At 40.0% G+C, this 23,105-nt stretch overlaps 1 protein-coding gene across 2 annotated transcripts; it reads right to left on the bottom strand.

The window, feature by feature from the left end:
• Positions 1-141: 141 nt before the first annotated feature.
• On the bottom strand, positions 142-19,289 carry LOC307015264 (cysteine-rich protein 2-like). 2 transcript variants are annotated; one of them, XM_079643774.1, is made up of 8 exons: positions 19,022-19,286; positions 14,029-14,123; positions 7,209-7,266; positions 6,594-6,722; positions 5,754-5,822; positions 5,330-5,424; positions 2,512-2,569; positions 142-1,297 (listed from the first exon to the last, which is right to left on the bottom strand). In XM_079643774.1, the coding sequence occupies exons 1-8, from the start codon at positions 19,062-19,064 to the stop codon at positions 1,233-1,235; spliced, it is 612 nt and encodes a 203-aa protein (XP_079499900.1). In that variant the 5' UTR covers positions 19,065-19,286; the 3' UTR covers positions 142-1,232. The 2 variants fall into 2 exon arrangements, with proteins under 2 accessions (XP_079499900.1, XP_079499901.1); XM_079643775.1 differs by lacking the exons at positions 142-1,297; positions 2,512-2,569 and adding an exon at positions 5,024-5,110 and having other exon boundaries at positions 19,022-19,289.
• Positions 19,290-23,105: the final 3,816 nt, after the last annotated feature.

Below are 23,105 nucleotides of genomic sequence, written 5' to 3'. Positions count from 1 at the left end.
ACAAGCCTCGATAACTAAGGCAAGGCAAGTTTATATAGCACCTTCAACACAAGGCAATTCAAGGTGCTTTACAAAAATGAAAGACATTCAGACACGGAGTAGTGTTGCTTATTTGCAATACAATACAACAATATTCACAGACACTGAACACAGGTTTGGTATCACATCGTTTTAATGTAGAAAATGTGATGCACAGTTGAACACTTTTTGTTTCCACAGACCTCAAACTCAGCTTCCTAACATTCAGTAAAATGCACATCAGTGGGTGCAGCTCATCCCTTTTATTAGAGCTCTGTTGAACAAGCTCTGACAGCGTTACGTTTCATACGGTACATCTTGGAAGTGCACAAAAGTCTAAAAAAAACGATTACTCATTAGTGACAGGCTTTTAATCCACTACATAATCATTATTATTTGGCAAAGAGAACAAATAAATAGTCTGTTTGCAGCTCAAAGAGTCCTGTTGGGAACCCGGAAATGTTGAATACCACCAAGTATTATGTTAGAAATATATATATATATAGTACGGGTTGACAGCATATAGAAACTGCCGGATGCTAACTTGCAGATGTTGGGCATTTGCACAATTAGCATGAGTTGCATTAATAAGCATATGGAAACAATAGCTTAAAAATGGCTTTGCCGATTTGGACAATTTTGTAGTGGTTTTGGAGGTTATTGCGGATGTTGAATCAATTTCTGACATTTTCATGTTAAAATATGGCAGTGTTAACCAGAAAGTGGCGATATGTGTACTCTCTGTGGGCGGATTGATGAGTTTTGGGTCGATTTGAACGTTTTAGGGGACTCAAAACTGCCAATTTGGATCCTATAAATGTCAGAAATTGATTCAACATCCTCCCTTTTCCCTCAAAACCACTCCATAATTCTCCAAATCGGCCAAGCCATGTTTAAGCTATTGCTCTCATATGCTGATTAATGCACCAACATCTGCAAGTTAGCATCTGGCAGTTTCCATGTGCTATCCGTACTACACATTTCTAACATAACACTTTGGGGTCCTCAACATTTCACACAGGTTCACGCTGCTGGCAAGGAGACTAAAACTGAAAGGCAAATCTGAAACTCACGCGGGAGGACGTGTTAACGGTTAGTATTAGTACAAAAAATAGATATATAAACAATATACAAATACAACAGAAACGTCTAAATGTCCATCCCTGACATATCATCCATGAAGGCAGAGCGAAGAATCAGAGTCTGAATCCGAATCAGGGCTGAGCCTCGGCTTCAGGCTCGTTGTAGATGTAGCTGCCGACGCCTCCAGTGTTTACACCTGAGAGAGGAAGGAGAGAGACTTTTTAAAAAGGTCAGTACACCCTAAAAGCATCTATAAAATTCAATGATAAGAGTTAGAGCCAGACACAAACATTCATTATTGGACGTTGTTCAAATTAAAGACGTTAATGAGCGTCTATCAGGAATGTATTTCTACAGTCCTATTTTTCACTTTTTCTATGAATAATCCGGACGACTGTAGCCGGTAGTAATTGAGAGTTATATCCTCGATCGTAGGCGGGGAATGGAGGTGACTGTTGGCTTTAGTCTTTGCACTATTTATTTTTCAAAAGTGCGAAAAAGGTTAATTTAAATTTGTTCCTGCTGCTGTGTGTGCTACAGGAATTGAACAATTTATAATAAATAGTTAAATGACATGTAAACATACAAGCTTTGACACTCGTGAAAAAAAGTATTTGTAATTGTGAAGACCTCTATTTGTGTGCATGTCTCTGCTCTCTCACACACATTCTTCAGAGAGAGACAGCCAGCATGTCTCTCGGGTCAAAAAGAATGTTAAATTGAAAGCACAGATTCGTCATTCATAAATATTAAATCTAGCGGTCAGTGTCCACACACACTCACAAAGAAGAAGGCATCACTGGTTTCCTTTTTAAGAAGAGCCAGAGCTTGGTGGAGTGACGAGCTCCGAAATTCAATTCATAATAAAAATAATAGTCAGCACTATTTGCACTTTAACGGAACTCAAATCCGACACCTAACGTCACAAAAACATGTGTTTATTTGTTTGGCTTCACCCACTGAGGTTATCTAAAAAGACCTTCTGCAGAATGTTGCAGTTAAATAGGAACTTTTTTATTTTTATTTCAACATAGTAACTGTATTTTTTACCATGTTTTTGTGTGTTTTGAAATCGGTCCAGTATTGATTGACAGCTTATTAGGCTGCAGTGTAATGATTGCGTTCAAATAAAGTACTTGTTTGGCCAAGGATCAGATTATTAGTACAAGACTCTGACCACATTATGTAGAGGAACGGACATTTAGCTCGACCCGCTGAACTCTATGCATGTGTCGTGCTAAGTCTTGCTTAAGGAGATTTAAGTTTTGTTCTGAAACCTAATATTTATCTCTCTAGTCTAAAATGATCTTTTGCAGTATTTAATTTGCCGACATGTTTATGGTTTTGAAGCATTGTTTAGAGGACACTTTCTCCCAGGCCGCTGCACTGATATTGTTTCTGATGTCGTACCTTTGGGTCCAAACAGCACGGCGTAGCACGGTTTGTGGCAGTACGGCTGTCCATCGTGCTGCAACAGAGAGAAAAGCTCTTAAAGGTCACCTACAAAATCCTCTTCTTCATGTCTCTTCTACATCAACATGTGTCCCCTCTTCTCCATGTCTCTTCTACATCAACATGTGTCCCCTCTTCTTCATGTCTCTTCTTCATCAACATGTGTCCCCTCTTCTCCATGTCTCTTCTACATCAACATGTGTCCCCTCTGCTCCATGTCTCTTCTACATCAACATGTGTCCCCTCTTCTTCATGTCTCTTCTACATCAACATGTGTCCCCTCTTCTTCATGTCTCTTCTACATCTACATGTGTCCCCTATTCTTTATGTCTCCTCTACATCAACATGTGTCCCCTCTTCTTCATGTCTCTTCTACATCTACATGTGTCCCCTCTTCTTCATGTCTCTTCTACATCTACATGTGTCCCCTCTTCTTCATGTCTCTTCTACATCAACATGTGTCCCCTCTTCTTCATGTCTCTTCTACATCAACATGTGTCCCCTCTTCTTCATGTCTCTTCTACATTAACATGTGTCCCCTCTTCTTCATGTCTCTTCTACATCAACATGTGTCCCCTCTTCTCCATGTCTCTTCTACATCAACATGTGTCCCCTCTTCTTCATGTCTCTTCTACATCAACATGTGTCCCCTCTTCTTCATGTCTCTTCTACATCAACATGTGTCCCCTCTTCTTCATGTCTCTTCTACATCAACATGTGTCCCCTCTTTTTCATGTCTCTTCTACATTAACATGTGTCCCCTCTTCTTCATGTGTCTCTTCTACATCAACATGTGTCCCCTCTTCTTCATGTCTCTTCTACATCAACATGTGTCCCCTCTTTTTCATGTCTCTTCTACATTAACATGTGTCCCCTCTTCTTCATGTGTCTCTTCTACATCAACATGTGTCCCCTCTTCTCCATGTCTCTTCTACATCAACATGTGTCCCCTCTTCTTCATGTCTCTTCTACATTAACATGTGTCCCCTCTTCTTCATGTGTCTCTTCTACATCAACATGTGTCCCCTCTTCTTCATGTCTCTTCTACATCAACATGTGTCCCCTCTTCTTCATGTCTCTTCTACATTAACATGTGTCCCCTCTTCTCCATGTCTCTTCAACATCAACATGTGTCCCCTCTTCTTCATGTCTCTTCTACATCACCATGTGTCCCCTCTTCTTCATGTCTCTTCTACATCAACATGTGTCCCCTCTTCTTCATGTCTCTTCTACATCAACATGTGTCCCCTCTTCTCCATGTCTCTTCTACATCAACATGTGTCCCCTCTTCTTCATGTCTCTTCTACATCAACATGTGTCCCCTCTTCTTCATGTCTCTTCTACATCAACATGTGTCCCCTCTTCTTCATGTCTCTTCTACATCAACATGTGTCCCCTCTTCTTCATGTCTCCTCTACATCAACATGTGTCCCCTCTTCTTCATGTCTCTTCTACATCAACATGTGTCCCCTCTTCTTCATGTCTCTTCTACATCAACATGTGTCCCCTCTTCTTCATGTCTCTTCTACATCTACATGTGTCCCCTCTTCTTCATGTCTCTTCTACATCTACATGTGTCCCCTCTTCTTCATGTCTCTTCTACATCTACATGTGTCCCCTCTTCTTCATGTCTCTTCTACATCAACATGTGTCCCCTCTTCTTCTTGTCTCTTCTACATCAACATGTGTCCCCTCTTCTTCATGTCTCTCCTACATCAACATGTGTCCCCTCTTCTTCATGTCTCTTCTACATCAACATGTGTCCCCTCTTCTTCATGTCTCTTCTACATCAACATGTGTCCCCTCTTCTTCATGTCTCTTCTACATTAACATGTGTCCCCTCTTCTTCATGTCTATTCTACATCAACATGTGTCCCCTCTTCTCCATGTCTCTTCTACATCAACATGTGTCCCCTCTTCTTCATGTCTCTTCTACATCAACATGTGTCCCCTTTTCTTCATGTCTCTTCTACATCAACATGTGTCCCCTCTTCTTCATGTCTCTTCTACATTAACATGTGTCCCCTCTTCTTCATGTCTCTTCTACATCAACATGTGTCCCCTCTTCTTCATGTCTCTTCTACATCAACATGTGTCCCCTCTTCTTCATGTCTCTTCTACATCAACATGTGTCCCCTCTTCTCCATGTCTCTTCTACATTAACATGTGTCCCCTCTTCTTCATGTGTCTCTTCTACATCAACATGTGTCCCCTCTTCCTCATGTCTCTTCTACATCAACATGTGTCCCCTCTTCTCCATGTCTCTTCTACATCAACATGTGTCCCCTCTGTGGAAAGAGACTCTGAAAGTTTCAGGAACAAAGATTCTCTCTCTTTTTGATCCATTTCTATAAAAACCTGTCTGAAAATCAGCTGATCAGATTTTGGCCACTTGATGATGTCATAACAATGTTTTGTCTTGTGTAACCATTAGCCAATCAGCAACCAAGGCAACCCCCCCCCACCTTATCACCTGAATCTCCTCCTAGAGCACCATTGAGTGCTTTCTAACCAAATGTCTCTCAGAGGGGCGTGGGGAGGGGCTCCTTATTTTCATCTAAAGTAACAGACAGAGAATCAGCACTTTGGAAACAGGGCTGAAACAGAGGGGATTATGGGTAATGCTGCAATGATCTGGTTGGTGTTTCAGCCAATCAGAGACAGGCTCTGTATATATCTGAGACCTGTGATATATTGATGAAGAACAGTTTAATAGGGGACCTTTAATCCCCCCTTCATGTGGACCCTTTTATTTATGATATCTAACGTTTCTCACCTCTGCGTGGCTGCCGGCAGATAAAGTCTTGCTGCAACGTTCACAACGAAGACAGGGCCGGTGCCAGTTCTTCCCCAGAGACGACACCTTCTCCGCTACACACACACACACACACACACACACACACACACACACACACACACACACACACACACACACACACACACACACACACACACACACACACACACACACACACACACACACACACACACACACACACACACACACACACACACACACACACACACACACACACACACACACACACACACACACACACACACACACACACACACACACACACACACACACACACACACACACACACACACACACAGTCACCAAGGAAACCAGTCACATTAGTCACTCAGACACATTCCTACACTCGTTCAGTTGAGTGTGAGATATGAACACATCTCACCGAAATACACGGTCTTGTTGCACCGGGGGCAGATGTTCGGTCCTCCGGAGAAAGATGAGAAGCTTGCAGCTGGAAAAGAATCACATTCATTTGTCAAACTTATTTAACTAATACTTTAAAAACACCAGTCAAATAACACTGTGCTACGAGAGAGGCTGCTTTAACGCAATCATTTAATACATGACATCTAATCTGATCTGAAGCAGCCAGGTCTTTTTATAGTGCATACCTTTGAGTCTTAATGAAAACAGGTGAGTTTGATTCCAAGTTCACTTCATACAGTTCGCTTGAAAGGGGAAACTAGATATAGAGACCAACATGTCTTTAGCTCAAAGCTGTTATCATATATGCCTGCTCTCAAGTTGGTATTCTTAACATGTTGTCTTTGCAGATGGACTCACTTCGGAGCCAGCTTCAAGTGGCCGTTTGAGGAATCACAGTTTATGGTACTTTGGGGTTCACTTCATTTTTCAGCAGTATAAACACGCCTCTTGCCTTGTGTTACAAACTCTTTTAAAACCCCTATCACGTGAAAAGAAAGCTCATAAAACCTGAGTAATATTGACATAAGGAATCAATCAGGAAAAGCTACACTTGGCATACGGCCTAATTCTGAATAATCAAACATAACATGCATTACATGACATATGGAATTTGAAGCTTTCGCTTGGTTGCTTAGTCACAGTTCATTTCCTCCTTATTTCCCTTATTGTCTAAGATCTGCCCCCATACCCCCCCTCCCATACCCCCCCCTGCAGAGAGGACTCATGTCATTTCTTTTCATTTCATTTCTCCCCCCGACATAACGACTTCTATTTTCTGCTCCACGTTACTCCTCACCCTTCACCGGTCCCCGCGGGGCTTTTTTCTGCTCCTCTGGTTTCGCTTCTGTTTCCATTGAAACGGCAGCCAGGGCTTCGTTGGCGGGAGCGTCGTAAACGTAGGAACCGGCCCCCCCGATGTTCACGCCTAAAAAACACACACAAACGCTGCATTTACACACCTGGAAAAACAGGCTTATTGCACTTACACTATCTCACGGGATCTACATTTTCAAATACATAAAACACCTATTTCTTGAATGTTGTAATGTATAAAAGTACCTTACCTGAGTATTATCATTTATTCTGTATTTTTTATATTGTGTATTATATATATATATTACTCTATTTATATGTGTCTTTTCTACTGTGGATAGGTATATATTCTTTCATGTTATATTTGTTTGTGTTTTTTATATTTTAAACTCATGTCTCATGCCTGAGTATTTTGCTGATGTGACAAAAACTATGTCTCAATTTGGGACGAACAAACGATCCATCTTTCTGTATCCATCTTAAAAACCGTAAAATGTACGGAGTCTTATTTCCTTGAAATGGTTACTTTTTCCTTGAATTTGATGCAAACTGGACCCTTTTTTCTCAATGTTTTTACATAAATAAGATGAAATGGCACCTTTTGGTCCAAAGAGGGCGGCGTAGCACGGCTTGTGGCAATAAGGCGTCCCTTGGTGCTGCAGAAAACAAGAAGGGGAAGTCAGCAGACACAACCAGAATGTAATAAAGGGCCTTTACTAAAGTATGTACTTAATTACAATTTGAGGTACTTGTACTTTATCTGAGTATTTTTACATTTTCAGTCCTTTATACTTCTAATTCTCTACATTAGTTACTTGACAAATTCACATTAAAAGGTGGGTAGGTAAGAATGGAGAAACCAGCTCGAGTGCGCTAGAGTTTGAAAAAAAAATCTGCCCCTTCCTTACAGAGCCCCTCCCCCAACACACACGAACGCGTACATGACCAATGAGGGCACGAGATAAGTTTGTGCACAGATGGAAGGCTGACAGGCAGGTAGGCCATCCAGTTACTTTAGCCGGGCCGGCTCAGATGATTGGTCGTGCTTTTCACAGCGCCACGGCTTCCACAGATGACATTTGTTTATGGATTTATTGTCAAAGCATTTAATATATTCATTGCTATCGGGATGTTAAGAGCATTCCATGGTTTATAACAAGTGTTTCTGAAGTGAATTACCGACCCCACCTTTAATAGCTGATACAAACCAACTAATAAATATACATTGACTTGTAATTAGAGCTGGAAGAACACATTAATGCATTCATATTACATTACATTACAATAAGTGCGTTCGATCAACAAAATACAAACTTGAAGAAAACAGAATCATATAAGTACATCAGGTTTCATAGAGCTAAACATTTCAAGTGCTACTCAACTGGCTTTAGATAAGCCAGCCCTTTATTAGTATATAAGTGCTTTGTTAGTAATTCTATCTCTCGAAGTGGAGTCTAAAGAGATGAGTTTTCAGTCTGAAGAAGATGTGTAAGCTTTCTGCTAATCCAGTAATTTAATATATTTGAATTTGTAAAAAATAAGTACTTTTACTTTTGGTTCATTCAAGATATTTTGATGTAGGGTGAGCGTTTGTTTTGAAATACATGTATTATTATTATCTTTTTTTTTTTTACAATGAAGTCATTCTAGTTGTACTCAAAAGGTCTGAGTACTTGTTCCACCTCTGTGTCTCCCCAGAGTGGACACGTTTAGTTAAACACATTTGTTCTGTATGTTTGGATCCGCATGAGGCCCAATAACAAAGACTTACTCACAGACGTTTGTAAGACACTCTGCTATTTCCTCTGCTAACAGCATCTTTGTTAGATAAATATGAACATCACTCTTCTCTGCTCAGTTCACCCTAAGTGCATTTTATTATTCTGCATCACAGCCAGCTCCCTGCAAAAAGACAGCATGCTCTTTTTGAAATATACGTGTTAATAGAAACTCTTGTGCCGGGAAATCGTCCTCAGCTTGACTCCCGTGTTCGACCCCTTTTAGGGATACAACGTGCAGCATTGCAGAAACATTGTGAAGCGAAAGCCCCTCATCATTCAGACTGAAGGGTCCTCCAAGTGAACGCACTGTGATGGCTTTATTTAGACATGTCTGATGGGCTTTTGAGTGTCTTTCACACAGGAGGCGTGCAAACCATACTTGTCAACCCTCCCGATTTTCGCAGGAGACTCCCGATTTCATTGCCCTCTCCCGGTTTCCTCCCGGGGTCATATTTCTCCCAATTTCGGACAAAATCAGATTTACACACGACTGCTTCCACTCTGACTTTAATACAGCTACACCATTGTTTGGTTTCCATGGTAACACGTCTCTTTAGTAGCGCGCGCAACTCAAAGTCTGAGAGGGTGAGGCAGATATTCACAGAAAACAGAACAAGAATCGACAACTCGACCCGTTGCTCACTCCTTTCCTTTAATACAGGTCCTGCCCACACATATGCTCCATCAAGGACGGTGCTACAGGCCGCAAGGCAGTGCACTTACAACTACAATAAGCATGTTAATGTTAATCTAACAGCTCCGGCGATACACTAGCACCCCCCTCCCCCCCCACCACCAATTTTTGCATTTTGAAATGCTCCCGATTTCTGAGGTCTAAAGGTTGGCGAGTATGGTGCAAACGTGTTCACAAATGATCAACAACATTACATGTTACTTGTTAGACGTTAGGGCTGAACGATATACCGTCCGTGTCATGGCGATTTTTTTTAGGGCGTTCGATATTAAGAAGGTAAATGAACTCAAACACTTCATGTTACAATTATTTTGCTGCTTGCTACAAAAGGAAAACTTGCACGGCTCTCATGTCAGGGGTACTTGAGTGGAGTGACATGCAGGCTCTGAGTCTGCATGCACAGCAAACAGCTGTTTCAGATGCCTTTGCCGGTGTTACACCATATGAGAAAGGTTCAAAACGGCGTAAAGGAGCTGGTGTATAGCTGTTCTTCATTTTATTTTTATAATGTTGTTTAAAAGATGTCCACTACTTTGCTGCTATTTGCACAAAAAAGGTTTTAATTGTGGAATAAAAAGTGAAATGACCTATTTGGTCACGTATGTTAATTCCCTAATGTGAGAATGAAGCTTTCTATAGTTTCATGTAATACGTTTCATCTCTTGGATCCCTTCTAGACCCCACTCTTCTTCATTCACAGATGAACCCCCTTATTTGAGGGTAAGCAACATGCATTATGATGACATGTTAGACTCATCATACCTTAAGTCATGATCTATCAGTTAAGATCCAGATGGCCGTGACTAAAATCCTTCATCCGGTCAAATATAATTAAAATATATATCGCAGCGGAAAAGAATATCGCAATGTCAGTTTTTTTCAATATCGTGCAGCCCTATTGGACGCTTTTATCCAAAGCGACTTCCATACTCAGTACTGTGAACAATCCCCACAGGAGCACTTTGGGGTGAAGTGTCTCAGGGACACAACGACATGCTGACTGCAGTGGGGTTTGAACCTGTGTACCCCAAACACCTACATCCAGACACATACGCACAACCCACTGCGCCACACCAAATCTTAAATCTGACTTTTAGAGAAGCACGATGGTATCAGCACGTCATCAGTACGATCAGATAAAGAATATAAAGTGACCAGAACATGAAGCTTATTAGCATCTGACACAAACTGCTAATGAAGCGAGTGCAAAAACAAATCGTGGAGGTTTTTAAAAAACAAAGAAATAATCATGATTGTTCCAGGAATAGTATCGTCTGGTTGAAGTACGATGAATCAATCAGCTTTGTTTGGAAAAGTAACCAATCAATGAATCGATGGTGATCATTAATGCCAGGGGGGTTTTAGGTTTGTGTCAGTTGCATCGTATTAGAATGAAAAACATATAATTATTGATGAAACCAAAAGTTAAAACACGGCATGTTACATGAAGCCTAACTTCAATATTATTTCTTTTTTTATTTCCATTGAATGTGTACATTTTGAAAGCAATGCAAAGTTTTTCTGCATCTGCCATCAACAGTAGAAATAACTCTACTAAAGGATAGAAATGATAGAAGAAGTATGTGCACATATCAGCACTCAGGTAGAATACGTTCAACAGGGAACAGGGAGGTGTGTGGCGCAGTGGGCTAGTGCGTTGGTAGGTTTAAACCCCACTGCAGTCAGCATGTCGTTGTGTCCCTGAGACACTTCACCCCTAATTGCTCCTGTGGGGATTGCCCACAGTATTGAGTAAGTCGCTTTGGATACAAGTGTCTAACAAGTGACATGTAATGTAAAAAATGTAATGAACACATTTGTCATATTAGTATAAAAATACAACATCGTGAATCCCTACTAACTCTACAGAATCACCGTTAAACCAAGTGGAGCTGTTCCATCATGACAGAGAGCACTACTGTTCTTAACTTCCTTATTAAACACTAGGGCTGCACGATATATCGTGTCGTGACGAAAATCGCAAATTAAAGATACTTGGTTTTGAAATACATTTTGATTTCTAATATTATTTTCCTTTTCCCAGTGTGTGTCTGTTTGCAAAGGTAGTCTTTACGTCACGTGCTGCGATGGATTCACATCGCAGCACGTGACGATTTAAAAAGAATTCTTCATTTTTAAAAACGTTTTTTTTAGGACTTGCGATATTAAGTTGGCAAATGAACTCAAACACGTCATGTTACAATTATTTTGATGCTTGCTACAAAAGGAAAACTTGCGCGGCTCTCATGCCAGGGGTACTTGAGTAAGTGACAGCAAACCACCAATCACAATCAAATCTCCAGAGCAAACGGACCCCGTGATTAAAGGTCAAAACACTGAATAAAGTGTTTCATGTGTTTCTCCAGTTGGGCGCTGCTAACCGAGCTAGCTCAGCTCGTTGCTCTGATAACTTCGGATCCAGACGTCCGTGACTAAAATCCTTCATCCGGTTAAATATAGTTAGAAAAATACCAATTGTATTTCATTAAAGTTCAAGAAAGGAAGATTTGCGGGGGAAAAAACGGTATTTTTTTCAATTCCTGTATGTTTTCATATCGCAGGGGGGGAAAAAATAGCAATGTCAGTTTTTTCCAGTATCGTGCAGCCCTATTAAACGCTCACTAAAACACAGCAAAAACCAGATGAATGCATATACACTACTAAGTTAAAAGTGCCTGCTTGTTCTGTACTGCCCTAAATTTAAAAGCTCACACCACAAATATTCTGAAATCGAATCCACTGAAGCGCTGATACTGGCGGTCGATCTGCACCCGAGATAGAGATATGCAAATGTGAGCAGATCTTCAGACGCGTTCCCTTGTTGCCTTTGACCTCAGAGACCTCGACAGGAAGCGTGTGGTTAGTTTGTGGTGAGACAGTCACTGTAATGACTTCCCTGCAAGCTTCCTAGTGGTTTAGAAAAGTCAATAGTGTGAACGTTGAACCACAAGGCAACCTCAAATCTCACTTCTCTTTTGGTTAACGGCCAAATTAGTCATATCTCTGCTTCGGTTGTACAGTCACACCGAGTGTGTTTGAAACTGCTAGAGCCTGTCACTGCACGCGGTTTAACTCACATGGTTCATGTAGGGCTTTTTCAAGATTCAAGGCTTTTTGTGCGGCCTATTTCTATGTTTATAGAGTTGGGACATGTTTTTTGGCTCAGAGTGAGCGCTCCTTGGTTTTGTTGGTTTGCTGGGGGCGTGTCAGAGTGAGCGCTCTCTGCTTTGCGAGGATCTTTGTAAACGGAGCACGGAGATCAACACATGGAGCAGAGACGTCATGTAAACTGTGTTCGTGTCTGTGATACTTGGAGACTATTTGTCGAGGGCCGTGGGAAGTAGGGGTGCTGAGGGTGCTGCAGCACCCCCTGGTGGAGGACAGAGGATCTGCACTTCCACAAGATGTACCGGCGGGGATTGTTGTTAGCTTCTGCTGCGCTAACGGATATAAGAAGCTGTTTCTACAATAATGTGGAGAGAGAGTTCTGTCCTGTCCGACTGAGAGGCTCAGTGAGGTAAAGGACTCTGAGGGTTTAGATAGTTCACTTTAGTCTAAGTTATCTCAGTGGGTCTCAAACGTTTTGATCACAATTTATGTAAGCAAATACTTCAAAGGGACACCTTTATAATTATTAGGATAAATAAAAACAGGTTTGAAATCATTCCAATGCATACTATAGGAAAGTAAACCAAAAATATCGTTTAAAACTGGAGAGATTTAAAAATATGCATAAATAAATGTTAACTGGTAAAATAAGATATAAATGAACCACAAAAATAAAACAAGTTAGCCTACATTTATTTGTTATTGGCTATGGTAGGTTATTGTTTATGTTCACATACAAACCGATCTTTTTCACATGGGTGTTTAGAGTTGTATCCCCTAGATCAGTCTCTAGTAATTGGGCGCTCAAAGTCCACCAGATTGAAGTATTTTACTTTAAAATGTTAAAAAAATCTTCCCGGGGGGATACCCCCGGACCCCCTTAGAGGATCTGAAGTCCACCCCCGAATTCAACATGTTCATGCAATACTAAATACATTGGAAGCCTTTTTATATAAGCTGTCCACCATATCAATATGTTTCTCTTTTTGTAGTGTATTAGTCTTTTGTAGAGGTTTTTCATTGCCAGCTAAAATCTTGCCTAGGGCAGCAAATTGGTCAGAAGCAGCCCTGGTGTCATCCCCACAGCACCCCCCATTTGAAACATGTTCCCACGGCTATGTATTTGTCTGTGAGTTATTCATGTGCAATTTGGATGTGTTATGTGCAGAATGTTTGAAGTTTGTAACTTTTGGTCTGAAGCTAGTTTAATGTGTGCTAATCTAATGGTGACGCTAATGATCGCTAATTCCTAATCGTAGTATGTGTGTCGTTTGTACAATGCTACTTATATTTTATGTAAAGCCTGTATACTTATATGTGTTTTATTTCTATATTGCTACAGTTTTACAAAGTAAAAGAAGAACAGTAAAGTGAAGAAAGAAAAGCTTGCATCTTTAATGTTAGCTAACTGTCTAGCTAGCGCATATGGATACGCGCTGTAAGGGCAGAATACTTTTATTGTCATTCGTACTTAGCTACAGTGTAGATATGACAATGAAAATATTAGGTCACAGGCTCCTCCAACAGTGCAACACAACAAAACAGAAAAAATAGTGCAAGTAAATACAAATAAAATAGAATAGAAATAGTGCAAGTAGAAGCACTCGACGAAAAGTAAACAAACACTGAAATAATACGAAATAAAGGACCCGAAGACACGGCAGCCGTCATCACCGGCGCCACCTTTATATTTTAGGAGCTTTTCTATGCAGATCCTTTTTTTCAGGCTGTGATATATTTCACTAGAGTCCGCGCTAGATTAGCATCATCATGCACATCAAAATAAAAAATATACTCCTTCAAATGTAACTGTCTGTCACTTCCTGTCCTCTTACCTCAGCGTGGCCTCCAGGATTCAGCGTCTTGTTGCAGCGCTCACACTTCAGACAGAACTTGTGCCAGTCTTTCCCTAAAGACGACACCTTCTCCGCTGCAGAGGAAGAAGAAGAATGTACATCAACCTTGAGTTACATGCACATGTTGATGGTGTTTATGGGACATCACGCCTTTCAAAACGGATATGAAGATCCATATAAGATGAAGGGTAGACAGTTATGTTAAAAATCTCACTCGCCACCACCCGCCCAACATAGTAAACACATTAATGGTTTATTATTATCCTGAAATGGGTCATTCTGCATGATGATTAAAATCTGTTTTAGGTAAAATAATTCAAAGATAGATGCTAAGATAATACTTTGTTTCCCCTTTCAACTTATTATGGTTGTATAGATATCTGTATATCTTATTTTAAAATGGTGCACCTGTCTCAAAATGTTGGATAAATGCATTTGAAAGTTACTCAGCATTAAATACAGTAATTACAGTTAGAGCATAATAATGCAAATGCAGCTGGAAAATAAATGTTTTTGCTTAGAAAAAAGACTAAACATGGAATTCTAAAGCGTCATTATAATCCAGTATTATTCCATTATTCTGAAACAGTCATTTTTTCTTTTGGTTGTTTTAGAAAAGAAGCTGAGATGCGTTCTTTAGAAGGGAACAGCCTCAGACTGATACAACGAGACACTTCCTGTTCACACTCCAGCCTGCCACTGAAGTGTGTGTGTGTGTGTGTGTGTGTGTGTGTGTGTGTGTGTGTGTGTGTGTGTGTGTGTGTGTGTGTGTGTGTGTGTGTGTGTGTGTGTGTTCTTATAATGCCACACTCTATCTACTCGAACTACTGACCAAACAACACTAACATTTTTCTCTGTATTTCTTTAAAGAATGATATTTAAAATCAACATCTCTGTTTGTTTATGACTTGTTTTTAATTATGTTCCTCCATCTTTATTTTGTATCTTTAAACACTTTGGGCTGCATCTTGGATAAAAGGTGCTATGTAAGTAAAGCTTATTAATATTATTATTATTTAGAATAAAGTTTCTTCAATTATTTGTTTACTGATTATTAAATTGTTTGTAGATACTTGTGTGTTACTCCTTCTTGTCTTGCCTGTCTCCCCTCAAAACTAAATAAAGCAACACCAAATAAACAGACTACAGAAAAGGAAAACCTCAAAAAGCATTTTAGGTACAAATATTGATTCTTTTTTATATTTATGCCAATATATAACATAAAAAGAGGGGGGGGAATGCCCAACACAATGTGACAATATTCAAAAACAATGGTGTTTCCACCCATATCGAACCAAAAGTCTAAGAACTTTTCAAGCGTCGACGGAAGCGCCAGCCAATTAAACCATATGCCAGTACAAGCTCTAGCCAATCAAACTGCGTGCTTGTGTGTCCGGGGCGGGAGATTCATGTGATTGGTTGTTGGTCGCACGCCAGACACGCCCACCGGCAAGCTTCAACGCAACGCTGCCGTGTGGACGCACCGTACGTCCAAACAGTGACCCTGCAACAACCCTATAAAACAACTCAGACCTACAGTCGCCTACATATTACACACATGTTTCATCAAGGACAGAAACCGGCTTCATCCTGATCTAATAACCTGCTGTTGTAATAAGTCTAGTCTCAAAGGCCTCACTTATATTTCCCAGTGTGGGTGAAACTTAATAAAATAGCTCAGCTGGAGATGGATGATTGAGACTCAAACATGGAGGCAGGTTGTGACGCAGCTGAGCTATTCTTGCTTCACTGTGGATAAGATAACAGAGAGCCATTAACGGACTGACCTGTTATCGGACAGCTCTTCATAATAACTCCTCCTTTGAGTGACCTTTTTACCAGCTCTATTGCTTCCCATGAGAGACTTAATAGTGCATCCTGTTACTGAGGAGTGAGTTTAGTTACCATATATCAGGTTTCAGCTTCTTATGTAGCAACACCACATGGCAGTGTAAATAATTGATTGACTGCTCATGCATGACTTGGATCGATTTTCTTCAAGCCAAGTGTACATCCAGCTTTCATTTATACAACACATACAAAGTGGAAAGGGAAATAACTCAATTAAAAGAAAAACAAACACACAAACATACACAGCAAAGTAAACAAATCTACGGGGAAGGAAAGAAAAGGAAGCCAAAAAGAATCAAATTAAAACTCAATTTTAAAGAGGCCCTATATGCGTTTTGGGGTTGTCTCTTTACTGTAGTGTGTTCTAAAGGTTTTAGTGCATGTAAATGGTCTTCAAAGGCTACAATACCATGTGTCCCCCCTTGTCTGAAATGCCTCCTTTGTTTACTTCCAGTACATACTGATCTATGTACAGTGTTTCCCCTAGGATGGAGTCATAGCAGCGGTGCTAAGGCACGTGGGCCCAGCATAATGTGAGCGTGGAGCCCGTGGAATTTTTTAGTGTGTGCGCGTGCGAAGTGCGCCCCGCCAATTTGTTTCTATGTGTCAGCACAAGAAAGGCTCTTGAGGCCTAGTACCAGGGCCGGTTCTAGACAATTTGCTGCCCTAGGTGAGATTTTAGGCGACATTTTATATGTAAAGAATAAATGAAAAATCTCTACAAAAGACAAATACACTGCAGAAACAGAAACTTATAGACGTCAAAATGGCTTCAAATGTATTCAGTATTGTATGAACATGTTTGAATTGGGGGGTGGTCGTCACATCCTCTAGGGGGGGTCCGGGGTATGCCCCCCCGGGAAGATATATTTTTTGAACATTTTACAGTAAAATGCTTCAATCTGGTGCACTTTGAGCACACACTTACTAGAGACCTGATCTAGGGGGCACAACTCTAAAACACCCATATGAAAAAGATTGGTTTACATTTTAATAATCAAATAAGTATGTGAACATAACCAATAACCTATCATAGCCAATAACAAATAAATGTAGCTTATTTTATTTTTGTTGTTCATTCATAACTTATTTTACCTAGTTAACATTTATTTATTTATGCATATTTTTGTATCTCTCCAACTTTAAACGATATTCTTGGTTTACTGTCCTATAGTATACATTGGAATGATTTCAAACCTGTTTTTATTTATCCTAATAATTATAAAGGAGTGCCTTGGAAATATGTGTTTACATCATTTGTGGTCAAAACGTTTGAGACCCACTGAGATAACTTAGACTAAAGTGAACTATCTAAATACTCAGAGAGTCCTTAACCTCACTGAGCCTCTCAGTCTGACAGGAGAGCTCTCCTCCACCCTGGTTGTAGAAACATCTACTTCTTATATCCGTTAGCGCAGCTAGCACCAGATTCTAATAACAACAGCGCCGGTACCGGTGCGCCCTCTCCCTCGCTCGCTCTCTCGCTACCACGCTCGTACTTTGGCTGTGAGCTGCGGGCGCCTGATAAACCAACATCCCCCACTTTCATCACTTACAGCGCCCACCGTACAGGGCAAATTAAATGTGTAACCAGGGTGAAAAGGGTGTTGCATTGACTTAATTATGAATGTTGTTACATCAAGGCCGAACATTTGGATGAGCGCCAATGGTCAAAAATGTTTTTTCCCTCCCAGAGCTACCAGCGCAGCGCCCCCCAGATGTGGCGCCCGAGGCCAGAAATTGGCCCTGCCAGTACATACAGTGGCAATGTCTCAAGATTTAGCAACAATACACCTTTATTGAACATACAGTAACACAAATACTACAAATCCACATAACAAACAATGAAAAATGAAAAAGGGTCACCACTTATTATTATTTTAAGAAAAAAAAAAAAGTAAAAAAAGAAATCTATATATATATATTTTTTTGGTACCTGGCTGGCGCCCCCTAGCTGCGGCGCTCATATTTCAGCAGCGGCGCTCCGCCGACACTATTTGTATATAGGGGAAACACTGATGTAACACTCGCGCTCCTATTGGCTATCACTCCAACACATTGTACGTGATAGGTTAATGGGGCTGGACATCTTTAAGCGGGTGACCAATCACAACAGAGCCAACCAGCTAACCAATCAGAGCAGACTGGGCTCTGGTTTCAGACAGAGGGTGAAAAGAGGTGCTGCAGCACAGGCATTATGAGAAAAATAAAGAGCTTTTTGAACATTAAAGCATGGAGACACGTAGAGACACTACATACTGATATACACCTGAACATCAGCAGGAGAGGACTCTTTAATCTAAAGTAAATGATACATGCAGTGTCATCTTTTTCAAAGCCTGTCATAATATCACTATAATAAACCTGTAGGTATGCTTTTTGATTAGAGGTAACAGAGACAAAAGCCCACAAATATACATTTGAAATGGAGTATATAAAATGTTATGTGACAATATGAATCTTGCGATTAAAATGATAGTTTTGTCCACTTTTTTTACCATTAATATCAAGGTAGCTGTCCTTTTTAAACATTTGGTGTTGTGGAATAACCAAAAACATACTTATACATAACGTTTTTTGCCATGATGCACCACACCTAAAGGCAACTTAAATTTCAATATGAAACCTGAAATACTTGAGAACAAAGATCCACATTACATTTAATTTACAAAAATGAAGAATTTACAAATATTAAGAATTAACTGGATATTAATAGGATAACTTATTCAATTTTAAATACTTTAGTATAACATAGGTGGCTTCACCATAATTAATGGGGCTTGGTCGATGTGACCAAGCCCCATCTGTAATGACAATATGTCTGCAAAAATAATTTAGCAAAGGTTATGATTTGTGGATGCTGGGGTAAACAGGTTTTTACAGATATAAAATAATAAAACATGAAAACCATTGTGTTGTCATTGTCTGCACGTCACCTCAGATATCACTGAATATAATTCCTGTAGCTGAATGTCATAAAATAAATCAACTCTCACTGAAAACACGTGTTATGCCTCAAGAAATATGAGGAATTTTAGAATAACGGAAGGTATTGGTGAAAGCCTTCTGCTGTGATAATAACCCCGAGGCTGGGGCGGGAACAGATAAAACATGCACTCACCGAAATACACCGTCTTGTCGCATTTTGGACATTTTGACGCCATGTTCCGGGTGGACAAAGAGAAGAAGACGCTCTTTCTGTCGGTGCACCGGTGACCTGTGTGTGTTTCTGTCTGTGTGTCTGTGTGTCTGTCTGTGTGTCTGTGTGTATGTGTGTGTCTGCGTGTATGTCTCTCTGTCAGCAGACACACCTCAGAGGATGGTGGATGGTGGAGATTGAGAATGAGAGGGACTGAGCTCACATCCTCCCTCTGATTGTTGTTGCCCCATTTGCATAGCCACGCCCCCAGGATGACATCATGCCGTTTTCATTCTCAAATACAGCAGATAGAAAATCCTAAATATCTAATTAACTGTTTACTACTGCTATTGTTGATTCATGTTGACACCACTGTTCTTTATGACATGTGTTATTCTACCTTTAGGTGGGAAAAAACATTGAGTCTATATTTAGTTTTTATCAAGTAAAAACTCAAGTAAATTGTATGGCTGGGTAATAAATCGATATTGAGATATGAGACTAGATTTTCGTCTTAGATTTCTGATGTTGTTATATAGAAAATATTTAGATTTTCCTGGTTTTAAAAGCTGCATTTAAATGCTTACAGATTAACTGATGATTATTTACGCCAGCCCTACACTTGAACTTAATATTTATAAAACTTAATATTTCTGCCAAGCGTGTGGGGTAAACATTGCATTGTTTAAAACTGCATATATTATTTGTTTTACTTGTAATATGTACTGTAGCATGAAGTATATATGCAATTGGGAAATATTACTTCCTATCAGGACATACCTTGGACATATTGGACCATGAAATGACATAATATTTGGTCATATGGTAATTAAAACCATGCAGAATGTGGACTGCGTCCCAATAGCCAGTGGAAATTATGATAATTTTGTCCTGTTAATGGCAGATTGACAAACTGCATATCTGTCTTCAGTGAAGAGCAAGACCTGTCAGCAGCTATACTGTATCTACCAAATGTCAATGTACATAAAATATCCCAAAATAATAATTGCAAACACTTTTGTTGCCACTCTTTTCCTTCAGTTGCACTAGCAGGTAAACTTTCTATCTTAAATCCAGATACAAAAACGTATTCTGGTGGGGATATTAGAATGAAATCCATGGTTTCGTATTTATCTGATAATGGACTTCAACTGGAAAATTGATTATTGGTCATTACTAAATGAAACACAGAAAGCAGGATACATTCACAGTTATGAACCAGATTTTTCCAGATGTGCATGGTTGCAGGTGCTTTTATTTTGGAAAAGTGAATAATCCTACATCCTAGCAATGGTTGGTGGGCTGCATTAATCAGGGTCACCCTTCAGCTGTGTTTGTTTCCTGCGTGGTTGTTTGGTTACGCCGCTCTTCACTGGGAATGTTAAGTGAAGCTCTGTAGCTCCATGGAGAGCGGCTCTGGATATATTTGGCACACAGATACAAGGAGAACTGACATATAAGGTGGCCTTTTGTGTGAAATAATAACATTTAAATATAGATTTAAAATAATCTATGGTAAAAATGTAACAGAAATAGAAATGTCTTTAAGTTTTTGAACCAAATGTGCAAATAAACGCTACAAATAGCCAAATTTTCTTCTTCCTTTTTTTCTAAATACGTGACTGAACCAAAAATTGAAAGATAAAATCGGTAATAAGACTAAATGGAATCCTCTTATAGAAGCTTAAGGGGGTCATATTCTGCCGATGTTCAGGTGTATATCAGTATGTAGTGTCTCTACTTTAAAGAGTCCTCTCCTGCTGATGTTCAGGTGTGTATCAGTATGTAGTGTCTCTACTTTAAAGAGTCCTCTCCTGCTGATGTTCAGGTGTATATCAGTATGTAGTGTCTCTACTTTAAAGAGTCCTCTCCTGCTGATGTTCAGGTGTGTATCAGTATGTAGTGTCTCTACTTTAAAGAGTCCTCTCCTGCTGATGTTCAGGTGTATATCAGTATGTAGTGTCTCTACTTTAAAGAGTCCTCTCCTGCTGATGTTCAGGTGTATATCAGTATGTTGTGTCTCTACTTTAAAGAGTCCTCTCCTGCTGATGTTCAGGTGTATATCCGTATGTAGTGTCTCTACTTTAAAGAGTCCTCTCCTGCTGATGTTCAGGTGTATATCAGTATGTAGTGTCTCTATTTTAAAGAGTCCTCTCCTGCTGATGTTCAGGTGTATATCAGTATGTAGTGTCTCTACTTTAAAGAGTCCTCTCCTGCTGATGTTCAGGTGTGTATCAGTATGTAGTGTCTCTACTTTAAAGAGTCCTCTCCTGCTGATGTTCAGGTGTGAATCAGTATGTAGTGTCTCTACTTTAAAGAGTCCTCTCCTGCTGATGTTCAGGTGTATATCAGTATGTACTAGTGTCTCTACTTTAAAGAGTCATCTCCTACTGATGTTCAGGTGTATATCAGTATGTAGTGTCTCTACTTTAAAGAGTCCTCTCCTGCTGATGTTCAGGTGTATATCAGTATGTCGTGTCTCTACTTTAAAGAGTCCTCTCCTGCTGATGTTCAGGTGTATATCCGTACGTAGTGTCTCTACTTTAAAGAGTCCTCTCCTGCTGATGTTCAGGTGTATATCAGTATGTAGTGTCTCTATTTTAAAGAGTCCTCTCCTGCTGATGTTCAGGTGTATATCAGTATGTAGTGTATCTACTTTAAAGAGTCCTCTCCTGCTGATGTTCAGGTGTGTATCAGTATGTAGTGTCTCTACTTTAAAGAGTCCTCTCCTGCTGATGTTCAGGTGTATATCAGTATGTACTAGTGTCTCTACTTTAAAGAGTCATCTCCTACTGATGTTCAGGTGTATATCAGTATGTAGTGTCTCTACTTTAAAGAGTCCTCTCCTGCTGATGTTCAGGTGTATATCAGTATGTAGTGTCTCTACTTTAAAGAGTCCTCTCCTGCTGATGTTCAGGTGTATATCAGTATGTAGTGTCTCTACTTTAAAGAGTCCTCTCCTGCTGATGTTCAGGTGTATATCAGTATGTCGTGTCTCTACTTTAAAGAGTCCTCTCCTGCTGATGTTCAGGTGTATATCCGTATGTAGTGTCTCTACTTTAAAGAGTCCTCTCCTGCTGATGTTCAGGTGTATATCAGTATGTAGTGTCTCTATTTTAAAGAGTCCTCTCCTGCTGATGTTCAGGTGTATATCAGTATGTAGTGTCTCTACTTTAAAGAGTCCTCTCCTGCTGATGTTCGGGTGTATATTAGTATGTAGTGTCTCTACTTTAAAGAGTCCTCTCCTGCTGATGTTCAGGTGTATATCAGTATGTCGTGTCTCTACTTTAAAGAGTCCTCTCCTGCTGATGTTCAGGTGTATATCAGTATGTTGTGTCTCTACTTTAAAGAGTCCTCTCCTGCTGATATTCAGGTGTGTATCAGTATGTAGTGTCTCTACTTTAAAGAGTCCTCTCCTGCTGATATTCAGGTGTGTATCAGTATGTAGTGTCTCTACTTTAAAGAGTCCTCTCCTGCTGATGTTCAGGTGTGTATCAGTATGTAGTGTCTCTACTTTAAAGAGTCCTCTCCTGCTGATGTTCAGGTGTATATCAGTATGTACTAGTGTCTCTACTTTAAAGAGTCCTCTCCTGCTGATGTTCTGGTGTATATCAGTATGTAGTGTATCTACTTTAAAGAGTCCTCTCCTGCTGATGTTCAGGTGTATATCAGTATGTAGTGTCTCTACTTTAAAGAGTCCTCTCCTGCTGATGTTCAGGTGTATATCAGTATGTAGTGTCTCTACTTTAAATAGTCCTCTCCTGCTGATGTTCAGGTGTATATCAGTATGTAGTGTCTCTACTTTAAAGAGTCCTCTCCTGCTGATGTTCAGGTGTATATCAGTATGTAGTGTCTCTATTTTAAAGAGTCCTCTCCTGCTGATGTTCAGGTGTATATCAGTATGTAGTGTCTCTACTTTAAAGAGTCCTCTCCTGCTGATGTTCAGGTGTATATCAGTATGTAGTGTCTCTACTTTAAAGAGTCTTCTCCTGCTGATGTTCAGGTGTGTATCAGTATGTAGTGTCTCTACTTTAAAGAGTCCTCTCCTGCTGATGTTCAGGTGTAT

This window comes from Notothenia rossii (assembly GCF_949606895.1).
Source record: "Notothenia rossii genome assembly, chromosome: 8".
NCBI classification, from domain to species: domain Eukaryota; kingdom Metazoa; phylum Chordata; class Actinopteri; order Perciformes; family Nototheniidae; genus Notothenia; species Notothenia rossii.
Note: the sequence above shows the minus strand (reverse complement) of the source record. Positions and strands in the feature narration are given on the sequence as shown.